The 24,449-nt window shown below is 39.4% G+C and overlaps 1 protein-coding gene across 1 annotated transcript in view; it reads right to left on the bottom strand.

Annotated features, from left to right (window-relative positions):
• LOC139975263 (anosmin-1-like) overlaps positions 1-24,449 on the bottom strand; it is a 49,049-nt gene that overhangs the window by 7,296 nt on the left and 17,304 nt on the right. The window contains exons 3-9 of the mRNA XM_071983024.1: positions 11,016-11,093; positions 6,063-6,282; positions 4,447-4,640; positions 3,502-3,628; positions 2,148-2,353; positions 1,579-1,717; positions 254-388 (exon numbers count right to left, since the gene is read on the bottom strand). Coding sequence (XP_071839125.1) covers positions 254-388; positions 1,579-1,717; positions 2,148-2,353; positions 3,502-3,628; positions 4,447-4,640; positions 6,063-6,282; positions 11,016-11,093 — 1,099 coding nt within the window. The remainder of the gene's footprint in view (positions 1-253; positions 389-1,578; positions 1,718-2,147; positions 2,354-3,501; positions 3,629-4,446; positions 4,641-6,062; positions 6,283-11,015; positions 11,094-24,449) is intronic.

Below are 24,449 nucleotides of genomic sequence, written 5' to 3'. Positions count from 1 at the left end.
TAGTAACGATGCCAAAAAAAAAAAAAAAATGGGAATTAAATTCCATAGCTGTTATAATACAAGTACCGACTAATTTGTCGACAACCAAGCCCAAATTATTGAATTATTCCAGAAAATGGCACGAAAATGCTTTTATGTTTTTTCTTTCTCTATATGCAGACTTTGCAAGTTCTGCACAGTCGTGCTGATAACTTGTTGATCTCAGACCAAGCGACGAGATCGGCTGAAGAAATCGACCGTTGATGGCCCCTACCGATTGGTCTCTGCCAGCTTATGTCATTCATGAGCCTGTCCCCATCCCAGTACGTAGAACTGTGCTGTATGTCTTCGACCGGACTCGGTCCAGCCCAGTCTCTGTCCACCGAGACTGGCTTGTGGTGATCGTCACCTGTAAAGGGAAAAAATTAGCAGGGATATGGGTGAAGCTTAGATGGGTTCATGTTACCTACATATTCTGACTTTAGTCACAGTTTAATCCATTCCTTGCTTGTAGGGCAAATTCAAAGATCCATTATGGCTAGGGTTAAAACAGTGCACAATGGTGGTTATATTTTGGATAAGAGTGGAAGTGTGCTGGGGGGAGGGAGGGGGTGTTGAAGGAAATGCAATTCTACTCCCCACCTCCACACCCATGGTGGAGACAGAACCAATCTTTTTGAGTAGAAAGAACAATATAGGATTTCAGTTATTTCCCCCCCCCCCACACCCCCTTGTGTATCTTCCTACATAATTCTCCCCCATTCCAACTCAACACCCTCTCTTCGCAAAATCACAACTTTGTCAAATCAAGTAAGACACAAGAGCAAACTTGGGTTGGCAATGGAAGGCATGGATAATATGTAACCACGTAGATACTGTAGGCTGGCATTCATAGCTAATGCAGATTTAATTAACTACCACCATGAAGACGGAGAGAAAACTGAGGGGGCTCTATAAGTAAATAACTGTCACTTATGCAGACTGCAAGAAACTACCATCATAGAGCCCTAAGAGTAAACTGAGGGCACTCTATAAGTAAATAACTGACACTAATGCAGACTGCAATTACCACCAAAGAGCCCTGAGAGTAAACTGAGGGGGCTCTATAAGTAAATAACTGACACTTATGCAGACTGCAATAAACTACCATTATAGAGCCCTGAGAGTAAACTGAGGGCGCTCTCAGTAAATAACTGTCACTTATGCAGACTGCAATAAACTACCATTATATAGCCCTGAGAGTAAACTGAGGGCGCTCTCTAAGTAATTAACTGACACTAATGCAGACTGCAATTACTACCATAGAGCCCTGAGAGTAAACTGAGGGCACTCAATAAGTAAATAACTGTCACTTATGCAGACTGCAATAAACTACCACCATAGAGCCCTGAGAGTAAACTAAGGGCGCTCTCTAAGTAAATAACTGACACTAATACAGACTGCAATTAACTACCACCATAGAGCCCTGAGAGTTAACTGAGGGCGCTCTCTAAGTAAATAACTGACACTAATGCAGACTGCAATTAACTACCACCATAGAGCCCTGAGAGTAAACTGAGGGCGCTCTCTGAGTAAAATAACTGACTGTCAGCCACTTACCCGTAAAGTCTTCCACTTTGATGAGAATGCTGGCCCTCTCGCTGGATTTTTTGTCTCTTCCCCACTTTGCGACGGACTGTACTTGAATGAAATACTTGGTATTCTGTTCGAGCCCGATCAGTTCACACGACGTAGCAGGCTGTCAAAAAGTATGAATACAACATATCAGCCACAAGACTGTTAATATCACACACTTTATTGATATTTGTGAACATGCATGCCTCCTCCACTTGTGGAATTTGAAGTTACTAATAATCACTGCCCCCCCCCAAAAAAAACAGCATCCTTGAAGGATCCTAGACCTGTGTGTACCATCTACTTAAAAAACCATTTTCTTTGATGGTTTGTTCCGGTAACGGTGAGCAAGCGGTTCAATATATTACACCTTGGAGACCAGATTCCTGCTGCCGTTTCCCATTCTTTAACCGTCGGTTTCCCTGACCACTGACATAAAAAAACACCAATATTCGTTAAAACCGACCAAACTGCTGACTATAGATCATACAGTGGGCTACGTGAGAGTTCAACATTCCAAACATTATCGCACTAACTTGAAAAGCAAGACTTACTGCAGCGACTTTTTTCTTATGCTCCTCCAGACCGACCCAAATGGGAGAGGCCTCCACTCTCTTGCTCCAGAAGACTCGGTATCGGATCAACTCCAAGTCGCCCGGCGGAGGCGGGTCCCAGGAGACGACTACGTTGACCTTCCCCGTAGAAAAGAGGACCGACCGACCCTTCTTCACGTTCTCAGGAGGGCTGGGCTGGGTGGGGTCTGCGTGAGATTAAAACCATGGAAAGTGATTAGCCTCTGTCTAGCTGGCATACAGGAAGCAGCTGGCAGCTTCATAGCAGGCTGATAATCATTTCATCTCTACAACCGTTCGTACTTTCAACTTTCTTGCAAACACCTCCCGGGCCACCTTACACTTCGGCAATTATTTATATGCGGTATTAAGAAGAATACAGTTGGAGGGTCAAATCTATTAATTTCTTCGACAGCGATAAAAAAAAAATTGCTGGAAATCGTGGCTATGGTATCGACTATTTTCTTCCGAAAATACTGCAATACACACAAGAAAGGGTCATAGCATATCAATTTAATAGTTCATAACATCCTGCAAATATGCAGGCTGCTCAATGCTATCTGCAGGCTGTTCAACGCAGGCTGCAGGCTGTATAATGCAGTCTGCAGGCTGTTCAATGCAGGCTGTTCAACGCAGACTGTCATTAGATGGTTATTTACAGTAAATTACTCCCAAAAGAAGGTGTCTTTACTTGCTCAGCTTCTGATTAACAGCATGTTTGTTGCTTCAACATGAACAAGGTTAATACCACATGCTAATGGATGGTAATGAGGAATTGGAGGGGGGGGTAGATGGGGGGAGGAGTGGGGTAGTTGTAAGCTCACTACATCCTTCTTGTGCTCATTAATCCTATCAAAACCACCAGACTGAAGGAAGAGAGCATGATCAATTGTTATCCCACGTCTGCAATACATGATTGATGAAAAGTAACGCTGGGTGTCACAAATGCACTCACCGATCAATAATTACGGTTCATTAGGACTTTTATCCCGGTATAGGCTTTAGGTATGTCCACTGCCTGCAAGTCTCTTCTCGCCTGACTGTACAAAACCATGATTGTTAACAGGCCAATGAAAAAATTAAACTAATTCAATGTATTGTCAAGCTCTTTAAGATCATTTTAATGGGGGGGGTATTTAAACGTTGAAAAATAAAGTACCTGGCTTGTTGTACAGAGAGTAATCGTTACGCTGGTGTCTATGACTGCCATGGCCCTTGTTGACAGCCACCTATCCCCTCTACCACCCTTCCCCCACTCCCCCATACCCCTTTGTAACTATTACTCAAATCTGCCCCATACCAGCACGCTCTATGTAGACACGACGATTACACTTACTTCTGGATAACGTTATGGCTGGAGTGGCCTTGCTGTAGCCTCGGGATCCATTGATGTTAGTGACAGCGATTTGAAACTGGTAAAATTTACCGACATCTACTGGGATGTCTGCTACTTGGTTGTCCGTCTGAAAGGATGAGAAATAAGTCTTGGAAGTCATTTTTCTGAACTGGGGATACTTTGAACTTTGCAATGAACAATCGAAGATCCAACTCAAAATGCCATAAGGCATCGTCAGGGAAACAAATCAAAATAAACAATTCTCAAGGATTTTTACGTAGAACCTAAAAGTGAAGGATTAAGTATCCTCATGAGTGTATATTTGGTGTCAGTCTTATTTGTCATCTTACTTAAGGTATCTTCTGTGCAGTGTACTCTATCATACCACCAGGGGCTACGAAAACAAAAAAAAACATCAGATTCATCGCAAAAAACACTAACATTTAAAACTTACGAACATAGATAGGATTGAAGGAGAAAATGTCAGCTAATAATCTTTACTGTTAATAATCCAAAGGAAGAAAACTATCGAATCCTCAGTTAACCAAAAAAGGACGAAATCAGAAGGAAGAAAAAATCCATCCGAAAAATCACGTGTCAGACACTTTGAATGGTAGAATGAGAAGGAAGGGCAATGACCGGAGGAGTCGGTCATAGAGGGCGCACAGTGTCAAAAGGTTACCAGGACGTTCAAGTGGTGCTAAGGTTGTGAGGAGACATGTAAGCGAGGAACGAAGTAAATTAATCTTTAATGAGGCTGGTAGATGACTATGTTAGCAATAGCTCTATGCAACATCATATGCAACACCATATGCAACACCATATGCAACACCGTATACAACACTATAACTTAATCTGGCTTTTTGGCGTCAATATCCTTCTCTGGAGGGTGGTTCACGATGAAAGGGAAAAAAAAGGATGCTTAGTCTGAAATGATAGACTCACCACCACTAAAGTATACCAAGCTCCCATTTGTCTTCTCCTAAAGTTCTCTCCTGAATGATTTCTACCCTGCACAACATAGAGAATGACTTCCCCGGGATCTGGTGGTTCCCGTGGCAACCATCTTATCCTCACCGATGAGGCGTTATCGTTTTCTTCCACAGAGATCTTTTTCTTCTCTGGTATCGGTGGATAATCTGGACATCAAAAAATATATATATATATAAAAACAGAGACAGAAGTTAGACAGGCGGGCAGACAGACAGACAGACAGAGACAAGGATGGAGAGATGAATGGCAGATAAATTCATTTCAAAACCTAAAGCAATAAAACCAGACCAAAGATAGTTCATAAACTATGTCACAAGTTTTGAAACACTTTTTCACCTGCAAGTTATTGAGGATTAAAAGATATGAGTTTTCTTCATAATTAAGCAATAGATATTTGTTTCATGAAAAAAATAAATCATGATCATAATTAAAATCAATATACCTTGTGATAGTACAATACCTTTATACCTTCTAATCGTATCCCAAACACAATCCAATTTACTTGACTATTAATATAGCATTTGGAACATGTCATAACCAGGACGGGGGGGGGGGGGGGAGTATTTTTGGAAGTCGTCAGACAATGAAGACACTGTGTATTTAAATTTGGCATGGCTTGGCAGGTTCATCAAAGACAAAAGCTCGCTTCAATTTGAAAGACTCACGACGCCTGGCTGAATCCATTGAATATACATGTATTTATAATAAATCTATCTAATATCCAGTTTTAGAAAGATTGATACTAAAGCACACCCACACATCCGAAAACTCACAATTCAGATTGTCAATGGCTCTATGCCCAACAACCGCTAATTATCCAACTATTATTCATTCACATTGTTTCTTGATTGTAATAAAAAAAAAAGGGGGGGAGGTTATAATAGAAAGAAATTTCATTCAGGAATCATCCCTTCATGTCATACAAGAAATTGTATGGGCTGAGGGAATAGCACCATACATCTCTTTGAGTCCACCGACAGAATCTTCGACACGTGTGAAGCTAAGTGCAAGAGAATTTCTTTAAACTCAAAAGAGTCATAAAACAGGGAAAACAAATCTTGATGGTCGCCCGAGACTACCAAAATTTCTGTTTGGGCGACCAAAATCAACTTTGGAGGTCCGCCAGCAGGCGACTAGTCAAATTAAGATTTGCATTGCAATTAACTACCTCCAAACAGGTAAACAAAGAAAAATTGATACCACCCTCCATAACTTTGGAGACACTGATAAAAAGCCCCCAAATCCCTCCTCGATACCAGAAAAGGATACTTAATTGGGCTGGAAAGACGTCTAAGAGTTCCAGAATCCGATGGAAGATAAGAACTCCCAAAACTTCTAACGAAAAGGACTAAATTCGGAGGAAAAAAATCCCAAAACGCGTGTAGGCACTTAAAGATGGTCTCATGATATGAAGGAGGGACATGGAGGGTGCACAGTATTAAAAGGTTAACGGGACAATCTAGGCACGGTAGAAACGTAGTGCTAAGGTTGTGAGGAGACAGGTAAAAAGAGGAGCAAAGTAAATATATATGTATATATTTACATTTTACAAAAAATTCTTTTCTTACCTTCATAATTTATGACAGCTTGTAGGCAAGTATGGCCACATCCATTGTCACAACACTTCAATCCCTTTTTTTTACACTCGCCATCATATTTGCAAACATCCAGACACGTTAAACCAAAATCGGAAATGTCCTCTTGATGGGGACATGATCCACTCTTTTGTTTGGTTATATTCTCAAGGTATACACAACTGCTAAGGCAGGCTCTACGGTTGGGCGCAGACTGTGAAGGGGAGGAGACAAGAAAAGGAAGAAAAAAAAAGAAAACGTTTATGATACCATTTAATCATAATCCCAGTAGCTTTTTCTTTGCTTTTTGCCATCAATATTCTTCGCCTAAAATTGGTTGAGTCTTCACTTCCAGTTACGGAGTTTGTCTGTGAGGGTCTTCTGCTCACTGCCAAAACATCTTGTGAGGCTATGGGCCACAATGATACTTCTAAATGGATTCTGTTCAACTAATTACAACCACACCCCTCTCTCCCCCCCCCCCCCCTTCTTGCTCAACAGAGAAGACTGAGTGCCACTGTAAGTAACCAAGATTCTGACTGCAAGTGGCAGTCCCATCTCTGAGCCCCAAATGCTTGTTAAAATCTGTCTTGATTGCATGTTGGGCCAGGAATAGAAGGATGGAGAGCTCTGTTAGGGAGAGGAGGTTGGGAACAAAAAGGCGGTTGTTTAATTGTTAATTACAGCCTTTTAAGTTACGTTCACTTCACTTCAACGATATTAAAGTCGCAAACTGCTTTGTATGGTCATGCAAGGTATTTATTTACAATAAGGAAAATCTAACAACGTGGCCTGCAAAACTGCTCTCAGATCTGCGCATGGCACGATCACTAGTCAGCCGCTCGTGCAAGACAAAACTATGTTCCATACATATGTAGGAAAGTGCATACGACTTGCCAACACTCCATTGATAAAGGCCTTGGTGCCAAGTACACAGCCTAACAGGCTTTTGCACTGTGCACTACTCACAAGTTACATGATAGTAAAGACTGCTTTGCCTAGAACACAACACCACAAGGCATGATCAGTCTTACTGGTGCGGTTTCTTTGTGCTATGGATACTCTATTATAACTTGATTAAGAACAAATCACTCCCAAGCGAGGGAAGAGAAGAAACTAAAAATCACTGATCCAAAGCTTTATCCAATTAACAATGAACTCATCCTGATCTATTCACCTTATGCAGACCGATTCGGAAACCTTCTGCCTCCGCTCATTGTTGCGAGTGAATGGCCGAGCTTGCCGGCCCACACAACTCAATTGTGTTAAAACTATAGTGCCTTGACAATAAAAGCAATGGCTTGCTCAAAAAGATAACTGTTAAATACCTTTAGTACAGCTTGTAAAGAGATACAACAATTGTGAATAGAATCTAGGTATTGCAAAGCTGTAATATCATAGTGTAATGCACTCTCTCTACCCCTCCTACACTACTGACATTTAACTGGAATTATAAACTGACACACAACTGTAAATTCACATTGTGTGTAGACATGTGACACTAACAACTGAGCCCAGAGTTGAAATAGTACATGCTTGTACATGCTGGTACATGCAGTACATGCAGTCTGGTACATGCAGTCTGGTACAGTCTGGTACAGTCTGGTACATGCAGTCTGCACAAACATATTGAGTTGAACACTCAGGTCTGCAAGCTAATGTATATACATCCCAGTCTGTACATTAGAGAGAGTGACCAACATTATACAGTGCTACAGGAATTCACAGCCATGTCTGTACTCTGTAGGATTGCAGACTATACTTTAGGTATTTATCAGTCTGCATAAATCAAAGATCCCACCAACATACTGACTCTCACAGTCAGGTCTGCAAACTATTGAAATCGGATATGTCAGGGAGGGCGCCAGCAAGAAATTGTATTTTCAGACATGAAAGTTTAACTGACTGAGCACTATATATATTTTGTATGCATGCAATAATGTCATTATCATGCACTGTAGAGTATTAGACCTGTATGTCACGTACATCATATACAGGTTTTGAGATCTGCTATTTAGCATAGGCGTAGGAGCCCAATTTGATTTGGGGGGGCTGTAACGACTTGCCCGAAAAATATAACCAAAATTTTTCGCCTGCTCTGTGCGCGTTCAACATCTTAATGTGCATATCACATAGGCATTCATTGGTTATTACATCACATGCCTTTAACCGATGAATGCCTATATGATATGCACACTAAGATGTTGAACGCGGGCGGAGCGGCTGAAAAATTTTGGTTATATTTTCTGTGTTATTACCCTTCCATATTGGTTATAATTATTGGGGAAGTTGTTACAATAATAACGATAATAATATCAGTTTAACCATTGAAAAACACATTGCAAATTATTCTTCTTTCAGTAGGTGCCCGAAAAATTCTCAGCATATTGCCCGAATTTTCACCCAAAAAAATTGACAAACACACTGCAAATTTTTCTTCTTTCAGTAGGTGCCCAAAAAATTCTCAGCATATTGCCCGAATTTTCACAAACAATTTTGGTTGGGGGGGGGCCTCCTACGCCTATGCTATTTAGCGCAGACACAGCGTAAGCACCAGTACCACTGAACACTACACTTACTGTGACGGTTTCAAACCATGACACGAATTGTACAGTGTATTCAAACTATACGCACCATACAATGAACGGCAGTGCTTAGCCAACTGGTGGTCTGTGAAAGAGTGCACTCCATTAGGTGCAGATTGTTATAACCCCCCCACCTTCCTAACCCCCCCACCTTCCTCTCCCCCTCCCACCTTCCTCTCCCCCTCCCACCTTCCTCTCCCCCTCCCCCACCTTCCCCTCCCACCTTCCCCTCCCCTCCCCCACCATTACAATTTATAATATTACTATTTTTCTCAATATGTCTGTAAGAAGCCAAGAATCTACCACAAAATTCAAATATAAAATGTATTTAGTCATTTTATTGCCCTATATAGAACAGGAATATTGAAAAATTGTAAAGTTTGTATTAATTTCATTGTTTCAGACTCTGATGAGAAATCACTTAACACGTTTACATCCCTCTGAAATAATATCCCCAGCTCATGCATATGCATGGATGTATATATCATCTAACTGCTTTAATATTTGTGTAAAGAGCTTTCTTGCATTGACTGGAGGGGTCCGGTCACAGTGTTTAAAAAGTTCATCCGAGCCAAGGTAGAACGAGAGTACTATTGTTGCACATGGGGAGACAGGTAAGCGAGGAGCCAAGTTAACCTATCAAATTAATATCAGTTAATCTAAGTTTCACTGAAATAAGTATTTTCTTTACTTAATTGGTTCCAAACTGATTCAAATTTCTAGCATTTTTAACTTTTGCTAAAATGATGGTGCTGGAGGAAAAAAGTTTAACAAGAGCTGGTGAAATGTGTTCTCCTCTACAAGAATCAACTTCACCCATCAAAAGAATTGATCACATGAAAAAAAAAAAAATACATATGCATATCTAACCTAATTTCTTCCTGAAATTTCTTATCCGTCAGCAAGTGATAAATTGTTCTCTCAACTTTCACCATCCCATTTATCAGAAATCCAAATAATGTGGATTATTTTATCTGATATTATTTCAACAATTTATATATTTTTTTCATTTTCTCCTCCTATGGCTGCCAAAAAAATGTCTATATATTGTGTATATTTAGTTATTTCCCTAGGAGAGAAGGATTGACAGCCTGTTGAATGAAACAAGCCATAAACAATTGTGACACTGTTGAACATGCTGCTTCTAAGGCAATTTTTTAAATTATTTTTTTTTATATACAATTTTAGCCACTGGGCTAATTTACTGCTTACTGTAAATGCCAGTGGATTTTGGCCTTTTACCAGTAGAACAAAGAGGCACTTGCAATTATCTGGCAGTAGACAATTTAGAAGTTCATAAACAATTAAAAACGTTAGGTTGGTTTATAATCGTCAGTCAAAGAATTGGCATGATTCCAAAATCTAACAAATGCCCCCCTCTGTAGTTACTGCTTATTATCAGCAAATATTATTTTGCTGTTCCCTATTAAAGCCTGTTCATTCTAGGCACGGTAGAACGAGAGTGCTAAGGTTGTGGGGAGACAGGTAAGCGAGGCGCAAAGTAAATTAAAACTGATATGTGTTGCAATTCAGCAAAATGCCAGTGAGAATACGATTTTAGCCAGTAGAGCTTTTTTTTTAACACTTGTCACTTTTAGCTAATAGTAGCTAAAATTGTGAAATTCTAGGGCTTGGGTAGTAGGGCTTCTAAGCTAAGATGTTGAGATTTTTAGCTCTAGCCTTGTGGACTACTGTAGGCACACATATTGCCACCATATATGAGTCACTGGTCAGTTATTTGCAACTCAAAGTATAATGCCAAGTTGACATCTTGCTTGCTCACTTGCTTTTTACCCCCAAAAAACAAATTGCAAAGTCTGAAACATTTCAAATATTCTCCTAACGACAACAAAACATTCTTGGCACACAAGAAAAAAACAATGCAAAGTGCTCTTGAACACGGATGAGCTACATTACCTGGTGTTATGAAAAAATAATGATAATAATAATTTATTTAATAAAGCGTAAAATCCACAAAAGTGCTCTAAAATGCTATGTAACAGTAAATAAAAAAAATATATGACACAAAATATGTAGTGAAAATGCAGAATAAAATACAATATAAATGAGTATGAAAAATAAAAAGCATGCACGTTTGAGTTTGTTGGGAGTATTGCACAGGAATAGAATTTAATACTCAGTTTAAATATTGCAGTAATGCTGTCTAAAAAGAGATAGGGAAGTAATGAATAATTTAATTAATTAATTAATTAAATTTTTTAATTTAATTATTTTATTTGTTTAATTTTTTAATTTTAATTTAAAAAATTAAGTAATGAATAAAGTAACAGCCTTAAAGTTGACTCTGATAGACAGCAGAACATCACTTGTTATAAATGAGATTTGAGTCATAAAGGCTTACCTCACATGTAGAATTACATGGCTTCTTCCATCTGTACTTGTCCCAGGGAGTTGTTATGTAAGAGCATGGTGTTAAACACTGAAAAACAACAAGAAAGCAACAATTAGTAATTATTAAATAAACATATATTTATATGTTAGTATATAACTTGTTGGAATCGGTAATTTAACAAACATTATTAATAATATTAACGTAAAGACTAGGGTGGATGTAAAAAGGTGTAGAAGTATTATAGATGGGACAGGAAAATGCCGACACTTTACCAGTTTGGTTATTAACGAATGACGATACTGATACGTCTCATTAACTGTATATACGCACTCTGACCTACCCCTATTCCATTCTATTCTATTCTCGCAGCTGTGACCCCACTGACCCTCTCTGAGGTCACTGCCGCATTCCGAATCTGCGGCTGAACAGCCTAACGGGCGTTTTGTGATCAGGATTTCCATCTTTCTGATCACCCCTGGTAATGTATTCCCCGTGGATCGGCCCTGTACATATTATAACAGTTATCAACCAAGCATGCGAATACTTCACGGATTGTATACCATGCGATGATGGTACGACAGACTGCTTATCTAATGATGAAACTAAACATGGTGGCAAAACACTACATAACTTGCCCTCATGGGCGAGACCATGTGTCTAGCAGCTTCCAGGCTATATATACTACACATGTCTATGGTTTGCAGTGCTATACACATTTAATAGTTAAATACTGTAGACTTGCATGACACATGTTTGTATAGTATATATATATATATATATATATATATATATATATGTATATATATATATATGTATATATATATATATGTATATATATATATATATATCTATAATAGTGTTTGCACGGGTTATCCGGGTACCCGGGTACCGGCCCGACGCGATACTACCCGGTTCCTAATTTATTACCCGAATCCTACGCAAAATGTGATTTTTTTTGCAAACCGATAGTTAGGCAGATTTCCCACTGACTTAGTGTGGTGTTAGGCTACCATGTGGTCGAATAACGAAAGTATTCCATGGATATCTTATAACTGCGTCACAATTTCAGCTAATAAACAGATGGCTATGCTAGAATACCCCATTGACTTAGTGTGTTGCAGGGGTCGAAATTTACGCTATTCCGCTATCCCGAGATAGTGAAATCATGAACGGAATACCAAGTTGCTTGGGATCACTATTCCGTATGGATAGTGCTAAAAGTGATAGCTAACAACAAACTTTGACAAATCCATCTAAATTAACTTGCCTGTCACTAGTCAGGCAACAATTTTAATTTGTTTGTTTCCCGGGCGTAAAAACTTGCCCAGAAATACAAAAGAAACTCTCTTTACACGTGAGTTGCAGTTACGTACAGTACATACATGTTCCGTAGCCAACTGCACTTGCACAGTATAGCAAGCCTTACATTTCCTTTGATTTTTTTGCACTTTAAACGTTCCGTACGTATATACCATCGCGCATGTAGGGAAAATTATCACCTCGTGGGTAACAGGTATTACAGTGTTGGGAATCCTTGTTCAATTTCCCGCGAACACACTAAAAACAATTGCCGATATCCCGATTTTGGTTATATTTTTTTCGGGCAAGTCGTTACAGCCCTCCCCCCCCCAAAAAAAAAATCAAATTAGGCTCCTACGCCTATGCTTGTGGGTGTCTAGGGGCAAAGGCCCGCGGAAAATTTTATTAATTTTGCGTGTCTGGCGATAAAAAATTAGCAGTTGAAGATGCAAAATAATAACAAATTTTTGGAATTTAAATTGTCACGAAACTGATGAAAACTTTAAAATGACAAGTTGGAGAAGCAATATTATGTTATAAAAAGAGATTTAAAATGTCTTACAATCTTTAAAAAGTTTAACTTACAAAACTTCCGATATTATGAAACAAACAACGTTCGGCAAAGCCACGTTTCTAGACTGCCTATAACAATGAGTACAACAGTTTACAACTGCAGTGTTTAATAGCACTTACATACTACGTTAGGCTACACATGTGCTGCAAATTTTCCCAGGTACCTAGCCAAAAAAACTGAGCTCATCCCGTCTAACACCTGGTTGTTAACATTTTTTGGCAAGTTTCCAAGAAACGTTATATGGAGTTAAACTGTTCTGGCTCCATTCTAGAAATAATTAGGTCAGTCAGTAAAGGATCGGTAAAGTTATGCGAAATATTATCTTAGACGCTCAAGAAAAGTAGTTAAAATATCCCCGTAACATTTAGGTAAGTAAAACACACCTCAAGCCAACTGACTCCTCCGCATGAACAAAACAATATATTCCCCATGATACATGAGGCACAGTCCATACTATACAAGCATCGCACGATATCAAGGCCTATAGCTATGGCCATCTTTACGAAGTAACCCTTGTTATGACATGTTTTAGGCCACTTGGCATGATTCACTATATGCTTAATTAATATTGTTTCCAATTCTTGTAGAAAACGTCAACTTCGCAAAATACAATTAGTTATGTTTTGTAGTTCATGTGATCAGTAACCGACGAGGTGGTTAGGCTATTTGCTATACACTTAACTATGGTAGGATAATATTTTTGCGTATTTTGGGAAATTCTAGAAAATACTTTTTCTCTCGCTTAAAACCAGCTGTGGTCTTACGGTCTATTCATAGATGGGTGTACTAGAGCCTTGTTTACATGACATTAGTTGCATTTAGCACAACATGCCAGATTCGCGTGAATTTTTCGAAAGTGTTTTGCTCGATCTTTTCGTAAAATTTGAAAGGTGTACCAACTTACTTTTCGTACACAGTTGGTAATTTCTCTACTGATTTTCGTTTTTCCCCCCTCTATACAGTGAAATGAATACGTTGTGCATTGAGCATAAACTTAACGCGAATGCAAGAAAACGATGCGGGGATTTCCAGCAGACAAATGTTTTCTTTGCGGGATTACTGATCAGTAACTGACTCGAGTCAGTTTGAAGGGAATCCCGCACATTAGAGGGAACGCTGAACTAAAGTCAAATTCATACGAAAGAAAACGCTTCTAACATACAATATAATTTTTTTAAAAGGTGGTATGGCAATATTGTTCAAAACACTTTCCGCGAGGCTGATTTATTACAGCAACCTTCCCGCGCTGGGCCGTGGGTGTCTGTGTGACCCGTATGAAGTGGGCGAAACTAGCCATTGACATGCATATGAGTGGGTTTTACAACATGCGTCCTGGGTTACCTGCTTTTTTGCCTCAGTATACAAAACAATAATGATTATCAATAACCCAACAGAAGATTCAACATATAATTTTGCTATTTTTTTTTCTTTTTATAATTTCAAAGGAATAGTGGGAAATGAGACGGAATAGTGTATTTTCAAATCCACTATTCCGCTGGAATAGTGGTAAATATTCTAAATTTCAACCCCTGTGTTGTTAGGCTACTATGTGGTCGAAGATAACAGCAATAACGAAGGTATTCCATGGATATCTTATAACTGCATCACAATTTCAGCGGTATAGGCTAGATTTCCCCCATTGACTTAGTGGAGTTAGGCAACCATGTGGTCGAACGTAACAGTAATAACGAAAGTATTCCATGGATATCTAATAACTGCGTCACAATTTCAGCGAATAAACAGATGGTAAGGCCTAGCTATATTTCTCATTGACTTAGTGTGGTGTTAGGCTACCATGTGGAAGAAATAATTATTTAATCGTTTGTTTATTTTAATAGGAAAGGCTGACAAGGAATTTTACGAGATGTTTATGGATTATAGACGGATTAACTAAAAAATAATCATCGCAAGTGGCTTTTACTAATCGTTTATTCCAAATGCGATCAAATTGCGCGAATCGCGCGATCTCGCGGCTAATGCGAACCCTGTGCCTGCATAATAGATAGTAGTAGTAACAACTAACAACTGTTTAAGAGCTAAATTGGATATTTGTATGGTCTAATAGAGGTGGAGAGCAAGCATTAGCAGCGGCGGCAGTGCGATATTAGTAGTGATGTTAATTATATGAAGTTATTAACAAGTTAATGAAAGAAACAAAAGCAAATAGAATTATTGAGTAAGGTTTTATACCTTATCATATATGTACGTATTTGAACATGAAAACATTGTCAGTAGAGAATATAATTCATTTATTATAGCATCCAATATGTAATTTCTTGAAAATCGTGATACACGAGTGTAAACAATTTTTTTCCGGGTACCCGGATACCCGACGGGTAACGGCTCTCGGGTACCCGGTTCCCGATTTTTGGACCCGTGTAAACACTAATATATATATATATATATATATACTCATTATATGTACCTTAGGTCGACAGTTCATGGTAAAAAAGTGTAGCTTAGGTCGACAGTGTACCTTAGGTCAACATTTCAGTGTCGACCTATTGTTTTTACTACCATTTTAAGAAACTTTTTTATTGTCGCAAATAGCTTTATAATGTTCTCCGTCCTCTAAAACGTTCATTTACAAGGTTTGGTTAGGGTCGGGTCAGGGTTAGGGTTAGAAAAAAGGGTTAGGGTTAGATTGAATTTAGTGTGTAAGTCAATGTAACTGTCGACCTAAGGTATGATCCATAGTTATATATATATATATATATATATAAATGAAAACGTAATGAGAAGGGGGAAAAAAATGAGAAGGAAAAAAAATATTATACATATATGAGTCCGATCTTAATCAAGCAAATCATGTTTGTAATTTATATATCATTGGATGTTATGATACATGTTCTTCCCACTGCTCGCACTGCTTATAGAAACGTTAATTTGAGAGAGTGGGAGAGAACAAGACATTACAAAATGCCACCTGTGATGGTGCTAGGCATACAGTAGTATTGTAGTTCAAGCATACAGCCTAATGTACAGTTATGAACAAAGAGGTCAGTCCTGTCCTGTCCTGTCCTGTCCAAACTGTCCAAACTGATTCAAGTTTGGGATAAACGTCGAAAGTCTGAAGTTTTCATTCCCTCAAACTCTGCATATCGGCCGCAAATCTGGCAGAAAAGAGCACTGTCGCACCATACCATATCATATCACGGAAAGATTGATTACAAAGAACATTGAGACGGAATGCATAACGAAGCTTTGAGATAACAGACGGTCAAAATTTAGAAACTGGAATCAACAGGATGAAACATAATTGAATTTTCCTTGGATATATATCCTAAGTTTATACCAAGCGGTTATTACAGATCAAGAAAGAAAAAAAAGTAATTGGTTTTAATTAACTATAACGATGAGAGTAAATTGACTAATAGAACAAGCAGTGCAATGGAATTGTTATTGTACAAGGGGTCATGTTCAGTGATAAAGTACAAGAGATTGTTTTAATGCCAACCTGATGAACAGCCAAAACACAACAACTCTACAAGCAATGAGAAGAGGTACAGGGTAATGGGAGGGGGGGGGGGACATCCTGGACGGGATAATTCCCCGATGGCTTTGATATGTTTTTTTCCGCTTTATCTTTGTTGTTTCTCGTGAAATGAAAAATTTAAAAATTCTTTACAACTACTTATTTAACAACTCACCTTCATGGTACTTATAAGAAGTATTAAATGTCTGAATGCAAACCTTACAGTGTAATATTAGTCATAGTAGTCAACCCTTTTTTTCTTGGGGGGGGGGGGTTTCACTTTAACAAAGTTTTGTCATGCCAGGCAGTCACTTGCATTGAGCAAAAGTTATGTACAGTAGTAGTTAGTGACATAGTCACTTCACCACTTCATGCAAAGTTTGAGAAGAGTAAGCTGGCTTTGTGAAAGACTACTACTGTACATATATATATATATATATATCTATATATATATATATCTATATATATATATCTATGTGGATATAAATCTGCAGTGACTCTTTCATTTGAAGCATCCGTTTCTAAGCTTGAGCAATTTTGGACAAAGTATATTATAAACTAATAAATGGGAGTGAATCAAAGGAAATGAACAGAGGTCCTTTGACGTCCCCCCTGTGGAGTCAAAGAACAGAGACACAAAGCCTTCCGCTTTTACTGATAGTTTTATGCATGTTAGAAGGGACCCCCTCAATTGTGCGGGGTCATGTAAAGGATCCTTGTGAAAATACAAACGTGTATTATATCTGCACTTGCGTCATTCAACGATGACTCATGAATGAGGGTACATATGGTAGATTGAGATGTGGTAGATGTGTGTGTGTAGATCGATATTTGGCTGACGTGTGACGTGTGGTAAAGCATATAAAGACGCGTTTATAGTCACCACACCGTATTTCATGAAGTTCTGATCTTAAGTTAAACAGTATACAGTAACCAGAGTCTAATGATATCTGACTTTATTCCTGAAAGAGTTGTTGTAAATTAATTGACTATATTATAGTCAATGCTAGAGAGAGACCACAATGAAATGACAACAGCTGATGTGATGAAAAGGTGACCATGTTGTTTGTTCCTGAAGCGACTTTTTTCTCTTCTTTCGACAGCCCCTCTTCCATTGTCCTCTTCTTCTGTCTCCCACTTCCCCTGCCCCTGCCCCCCCCCGACCAAAAAATATTATTCTGGCAGCTTGTGCCAAGACTCAAACTTTCAAACTAATGTTCAATTGTGAAGAAAGGAGTCGCAACTCAAAAAAATTCTCTTTGTTGCTAGTAAATCAAGGATTCCCAGCTGAGGATCAAACATGAGGCATTGAACTGCTCTCCATAAATTAATTCAATTAGATAATTTAGACCCCCGTCTGGATCGGGTTGAGTGGTTTAAGTCCACATCTTTCAGAGTGCAAGTTAAACACACAAGACTGTGTGTGAGCTTCTGCAGGGTCTAAATAAATCCATGGATCATGTACTTTAGCAGTTTGTGTCTGACGGGGAGGGTGCTATACGCACTGTACTATGTAGTACTGCACTGTTAAGTACAGTTACCTGCGTGCACCTAGGCTAGGACCCTCTGACATAGTGACATGTAACTCTCGGCAGTAGTAAATTTACTCGTCAGCTTAGCATGATTACAAGAGACCACCTCCTGATGCATGGAGAGGAACGTTATTACCCTCTTGTGATGAATCTGGCAGCCTCTCCAATGCTCCTTAGAGCTAATCGACAAACACTGCGGGCACAAAGGTGAATGGATATATAGACAGTACAGTACTTCTAGCATGCAACACCGAGGGGTCCCCTTGTCATTCCTTAATCTGACCTAGCTTGCATATATGCCGCCGATGGCCTGAAAAAATCTAAATCCCCTTGATTAAATGAAGGCAACTTGAAATTACAGTACATGATAAACCCACAACAGCAGAAAATGTTACTTCTATGCTGCTGTAGTATTAACTATATGGCATGCCAAGCAAGAGAGGGCTATATACTGTATATAATGATTTTCTGAAAATCTAATATGTTAAAAATAAATTATAATCCAACTGGTTGTTGCATTTTGCAATATTATTTCTCTGACCATCAAATATGATTTTAATAGAAACATTTTTTGGTGTGGAAGGAACCAGTTTTGTTGCTTTAAGGTCAAATGTCATCCTGTTTTTTTTTCTGAGAAATATTTTGAAAATTTTTCTACAAAACTTTAGCAACATTTCACTTTTAACCTACCACACCTCTTCCAATAGATGAGGTACACCTAGGTCACCAGCAGGCATGAAATTCAGATGGGGCATTTGTAAAGCTAAACGGCCAATGTACCTTTTAAAAGTGAAAGCTTATCAAAAAAAAAACTTGACGTGTCTTACAAACTAAACACAACCTTTTTGTACTGATCTTGGTACATTTTTATACTATTTGAAACTCAAATCTCATCTAACAATGCATTTAACTCAGCTTTCATTTCAACAAACCTGAAATAAAAGTCGACACCTTTGTAAGTCATTTAACATACTGTTGCAAGAAAAAGTCTTCGCGACATTTCCTCTGAAACCAACAGTAATCATTGATATCTCTGAAAATTGACGAATATTAGTTGGAACGACCTCCAAGACACCCAGTACTGTTAGTTGTACACTTTGATCATTTGTTATCTTAATTTGGGAGAACATTACTGAATTTCCCCAAAATTTTACGAGTACTGTGTTGGGAGGGAGGGGGAATTTCCCACTATATATACAGAACGAAACATTTTTATTGATTTACTTATTATTTACCAACTTTTGGCCAATTTAATTTATATCTTTCCATATTTTATTTTAACTAATTGTCAGTTTCAATGCCAAGTTTGATAATTTTTTTGCTGTGAAATTTCCTGAGAGGACAGTGAATTTCCACCAAAACCTGGCTCGAATGGTTTCACAACCCTGTGGTCATATATGCTGGCTGCATGTGGCCGGTGGGTTTATTGAAGTGTCTGGAAAAATGAGGTTCAATTGCATCCATGGAAGTAATTTGTTAATAACTATGACAGCTGCAGTCTCGTGGTTTACAACTGCATTATACAGAAATAATATGAAAGCAGTCATGAATCCCTGGATGTCCTACGCTCACTGCATTATAATTATTAAACATTAAAAGACCATATATTTCATAAAAAAAAACCTCAACAAACTGCTATAAAACCCAGATGGCAGATTTCCAGAAATAGTCACAAATACAATCATTGAATGTTTTGATTAACACTGATTCAATATACATTGATATGTCAACACAATATGGCAGAGTGTTTCATTGTATGAAGATTATTTAACAAACCACATAAAAGGTGTCGACAAGAAACAGTCTTCTACTGCTTCAGCTGCCCGGGTCGTCTGACTTTTCCCCCCGATTCATTAGATGGGGTGTCAAAAAGACGACTACAAAAGTGGGTCTACTTTCTTCTGGCTTCCGGAGTACAATAGACAGAAGTGAGCGAGCAAATAACCCAAAGACCCGACGACTGTGCCTGTGAAAACACGACGGGGAACGCAGAAAAGATATCACCCCAAAAGGGGAGCCCTTTCAACAAAAGCTGTTATGAAATCACAATTTCAAAGTTGTTTCAAGATCACACAAACTGTGTGTACGAACAATCGAAAAGGGTATTGACATAGGTGTTCAACCTCACTGGACTGATTTAATCTGTATGCATGCCTGTCATGCCAGGTAGCCCGGTGAATGAGTTTTAAGGTGTCTGATAATTGAAAACTAGAGGAGTATAAATTATGCTGTATAAGACTGATCTTTAATACATCATTTTTGCCTTGGATCCAGCAACTTTCCATTGGCAACAATCTGTTACATTATACACGATTATGGGTCCGATTCACAAATATAATATATGAAACAATAGTCGCAAAATGTAGGATGAAAAGCTTGAAACTACAATAATATTATTCATAGAACCCATCATCCACTGGGCAAGATTGAAAATATAAGGTACTGTTGATTAATTGAGTAATCCAAACGGTAAAATTGGTCATGAAATGGGTATATCACGCCAGTCCGCTTGGATGGCAGAACTGTGAAACTTGCTCTAATTCCACGACAGATATTCACTCGTAGAGGTGTCACGTCAACAAACAGACAAAAGTGCCAAATTTATTTACAAGGCTAGCATGTATATGCATAAACTAATTGAAAATAGGGTGATTCAATTAGTCCCCTCCCCCTCCTCCTCCCATGCAGTTTATCTTCTGAGTGGAAGATTCGGATGGAGGAGATTGTAGGGCGATGCCCCGGATGTGAAGAGGCTGAGTGATTTGGAAAGGGAGGCAGTGACCTCTGGGAGGGGGGTTATTGGGGACACAGTGTAAGAATTTTAATAGCTTGTAGGCTAGGTACAGGTAGATCAGAGTGCATGAATAGAGGGGACAGGTAATACAGTTAATACAGTACGTCCATCGAACAATTGCTACAAGTTTTCAAATTTCCTGGTGGTTCTTGCATCTCCAAGATTACCGCCAGACATTGAGGGTTGTTAGATTAGACAATTAAAAGTTTCAGTGGGGAGAGAAAAATTGAAACAAAAAAAAAACGTTTGAGGGTGGTGGTACAGTAGTTAAAATGCTTGTTGAAGTTGGAGCTTGTGTGACCATTATTCGATTTAATAGCATATTTGGGACCAATCATGATGACCTTTAATGAAACATCAACCACGGATATAAAAATTTCCTCAAGTTACTAAAAAGTTACATGTTCCATTCTTCGTTCTCACTACTGAAACTAGATTTCCTGACCAGATACCAAAGCTACTTTATTCCTTCCCGAGTACACTCCTTGTACCTCAAACTTCACTTACAATTTTATTAACACAACCTTTTTTTTCCTTTTTCTTTTTTTCTCACAAAATTCTGCCAATTTTTACCTTTCTTTCTTGAACTTTGATCTTCAAAATCATGTACAATGAACGTCTAAATCTTCTCAAACAAAACATGTACACAATACTGTAGGCACAAAAAACCTGTGTATTTAGCTTTAGTGAATGTTGCCTCCAGCATGGAACCAGCATTGTTCAGTAGGAGTATTAAATTGTACCAAAACTACACACCACTTTTTTTTTTTTTTAAAGTCTTTGCCATATATTTTTTCAGCCCATGCCTCGACAAAAAATTGCGGTTTTTATGTTTTTTGGGGGGGTAAAGGAGTTCTCCCCGACTACAATACGAGTAAAGACCTCCGCTACAATCTAGACCACTGTACCGTACATAACATCGACGGGGAAAAAATGCTGCGTTTGACTCTACAAACCATGGGTTAAAAGAGTTGTCAGAACACTTTATACATTTTATGCATGTTACACAATACTTTTCATCTTATCAAAGTTTTGATATTACTAACTGCTTGGTTAAAAAAATTATACAGTTGGTACAGTATATGTCTTTAGGGTATATAAACGACAGAGCCATTAGATGGAGAAATTATAGCAATTTCCTTCGACTGACATTTTACGGGAATTATTACCTACGAGATTTGAAAGCGTCTGTGATACCCGATAATGGAATTGTTGAATTAAGCCAGTTATTCAGGACAGGATTTAAGAGTAAGATACAGTGGGTATACATGTTACGGCACAGTGCCCTGCATATATCTGCTTGAGTGGACCAACTGTTTGAGGGACAAAATTCCTTTTTTCCTTTTTTTCCCCTTTTTTTTTTAAAGTTTCATAGATGCCTCCCGCCTGAGAAAGAAAACCGCTAGGTAACTAAATTCTCTTCATATCCTTTATGGTAGTTCTGAATGAAAAGAATTGCATGGAAGGGTTTGCAGGAAACCTAACCAGGCGAAACAGACAAAAAGGTTTAGAAAAAGGCCCCCATGCCAAACAGGTCAAAGCAAGGAGCTTGAACAGGTCGCAGTCAGTCAAGATAGTGAAAAATTAATTAAGCATGGTGGAGTTTTCTATAGGATGGAAGTAAGCACACAAGCGTGATCAACGGAAATCATTTTGCAATAGACAAAAGAAAGGGGGGGGGGGGGAAAAGAAGAAAAGAAAAGAAAAGAAAAAAAGGAGCCGAGTTTGGTGTCGTAATTCGAAAGACTACCTAGAGAGTGAGAAAAAACTGACTGACTGACATGTTGCGATTTACTCCACAGAAAACACTCTACCCATAGAAATGAGTGACAGTAATAATATTGAGACTATATATGAGGCAATCACATGATCGTCATGACAACTTATGACCAGGGAAATATCCTTGCAGACATGAATTAATACTCCATATCATTAAAACACATGTACAGCAAGGTCATCGCATAAATTCTCTACGATGTCTTCCAGAGCTTACAATATTGGTTACTTTCAGAAAATCTTCTTTTTTTTTTCTTTTTTTTTTCAGACGTTGTTGGAGAATTATCAGAACTGCGAGCGACACTTCCTTCTCAGCTTTGGTGAGTGTATTGCCCAACTAAGTACTGTAACATAAAGACGATAGGAAACCATTTCACAACTTCTGAGACAGAATGAACCACAGGACTTGAATTGAAAGCATGCCTATAAATACGATACGATGCAATGTAAACAACTGCCAAACACTGTTCGGTGGTAATAATAACACATATATACTGCAGATGGTTCATCGAGTCCAAAATAATATATATTTGAGTCACTGAAGTCTTGAAATCGGTTTAAAAAAAAAAAATTTGCAATCAAAATTAATTTGGAAATTTTTGTTAAGCTTGACATCCATATATCCTAGATATATATTCTACATAGCAACCAAAGCAAACCAATCAGAGCACACTTGCGGTAAAAATGGCGCACTGTCAAACTGTGTTTTGGTATCCCAATGGATGAAAAAAACGAGGATCCTTGGTCAACGTTCCGTACGAATAACGTAGAAATTAATCCAGACGAAGAAGGTAGTCCTGATGCTGAAAGAGAGAGTGCTAAGGATGTGGGGAGACAGGTATGAGAGGAGTGAAGAAATTCTCAGATTTTAAAAGACGCACGGATAAACTGTGATTTGGGTTTGCTGAGCCTGCAACTTGCACTCATAAATCACAATCACAAAACACCTACTTCTCCCCTCCCTCCCTCCCTCCCTCCCTCCCTCCCTCCCTCCCTCCCTCCCTCCCTCCCTCCCTCCCTCCCTCCCTCCCTCCCCTCCCTCCCTCCCTCCCTCACTCCCTCCCTCCCTCCCTCCCTCCCTCCCTCCCTCCCTCCCTCCCTCCCTCCCTCCCTCCCTCCCTCCCTCCCTCCCTCCCTCCCTCCCTCCCTCCCTCCCTCCCTCCCTCCCTCCTCCCTCCCTCCCTCCCTCCCTCCTCCCTCCCTCCCTCCCTCCCTCCCTCCCTCCCCTCCCTCCCTCCCTCCCTCCCTCCCTCCTCCCTCCCTCCCTCCCTCCCTCCCTCCCCTCCCTCCCTCCCTCCCTCCTCCCTCCCTCCCTCCCTCCTCCCTCCCTCCCTCCCTCCTTCCTCCCTCCCTCCCTCCTCCCTCCCTCCTCCCTCCCTCCCTCCCTCCCTCCCTCCTCCCTCCCTCCCTCCCTCCCTCCCTCCCTCCCTCCCTCCCTCACTCCCTCACTCCCTCCCTCCCTCACTCCCTCACTCCCTCACTCCCTCACTCCCTCCCTCCCTCACTCCCTCCCTCCCTCACTCCCTCACTCCCTCACTCCCTCACTCCCTCACTCCCTCACTCCCTCACTCCACCCATCCCTCCATCCCTCACTCCTTCCTTCCCTCCCTCACTCACTCCCTCCACCCATCACTCCATCCCTCCCTGACATACTGTAAATTGTGTTCTTCATGTTTATTTTATCATTCCATAAGCTACATAGTCCCTTGGAATGGTAACACAGCCCTGGGAATTTTAAAAAAAAAAAAGGTCTCACTTTTAAAGACCTTCATGATAATTTTAAATTGGGTGTCAAGTTACATATCAGATACCTTGTTGAGTCCCATGGTTTTGTATTAACACCAAGTGACTATATACTTACTGCAGCCAGGCAGCAAAGATCTATAAATTACACCAGATACACTGTGCAGATGAAAGCCAGGCTCACTCTGCCAAGTTTGAAAGTACTATTTAGCAGTTTTGAAATACCAAAGGATATTATTATCACCACCAC

The sequence above is a fragment of the Apostichopus japonicus genome, chromosome 10 (assembly GCF_037975245.1).
Source record: "Apostichopus japonicus isolate 1M-3 chromosome 10, ASM3797524v1, whole genome shotgun sequence".
NCBI lineage: Eukaryota > Metazoa > Echinodermata > Holothuroidea > Aspidochirotida > Stichopodidae > Apostichopus > Apostichopus japonicus.
Note: the sequence above shows the minus strand (reverse complement) of the source record. Positions and strands in the feature narration are given on the sequence as shown.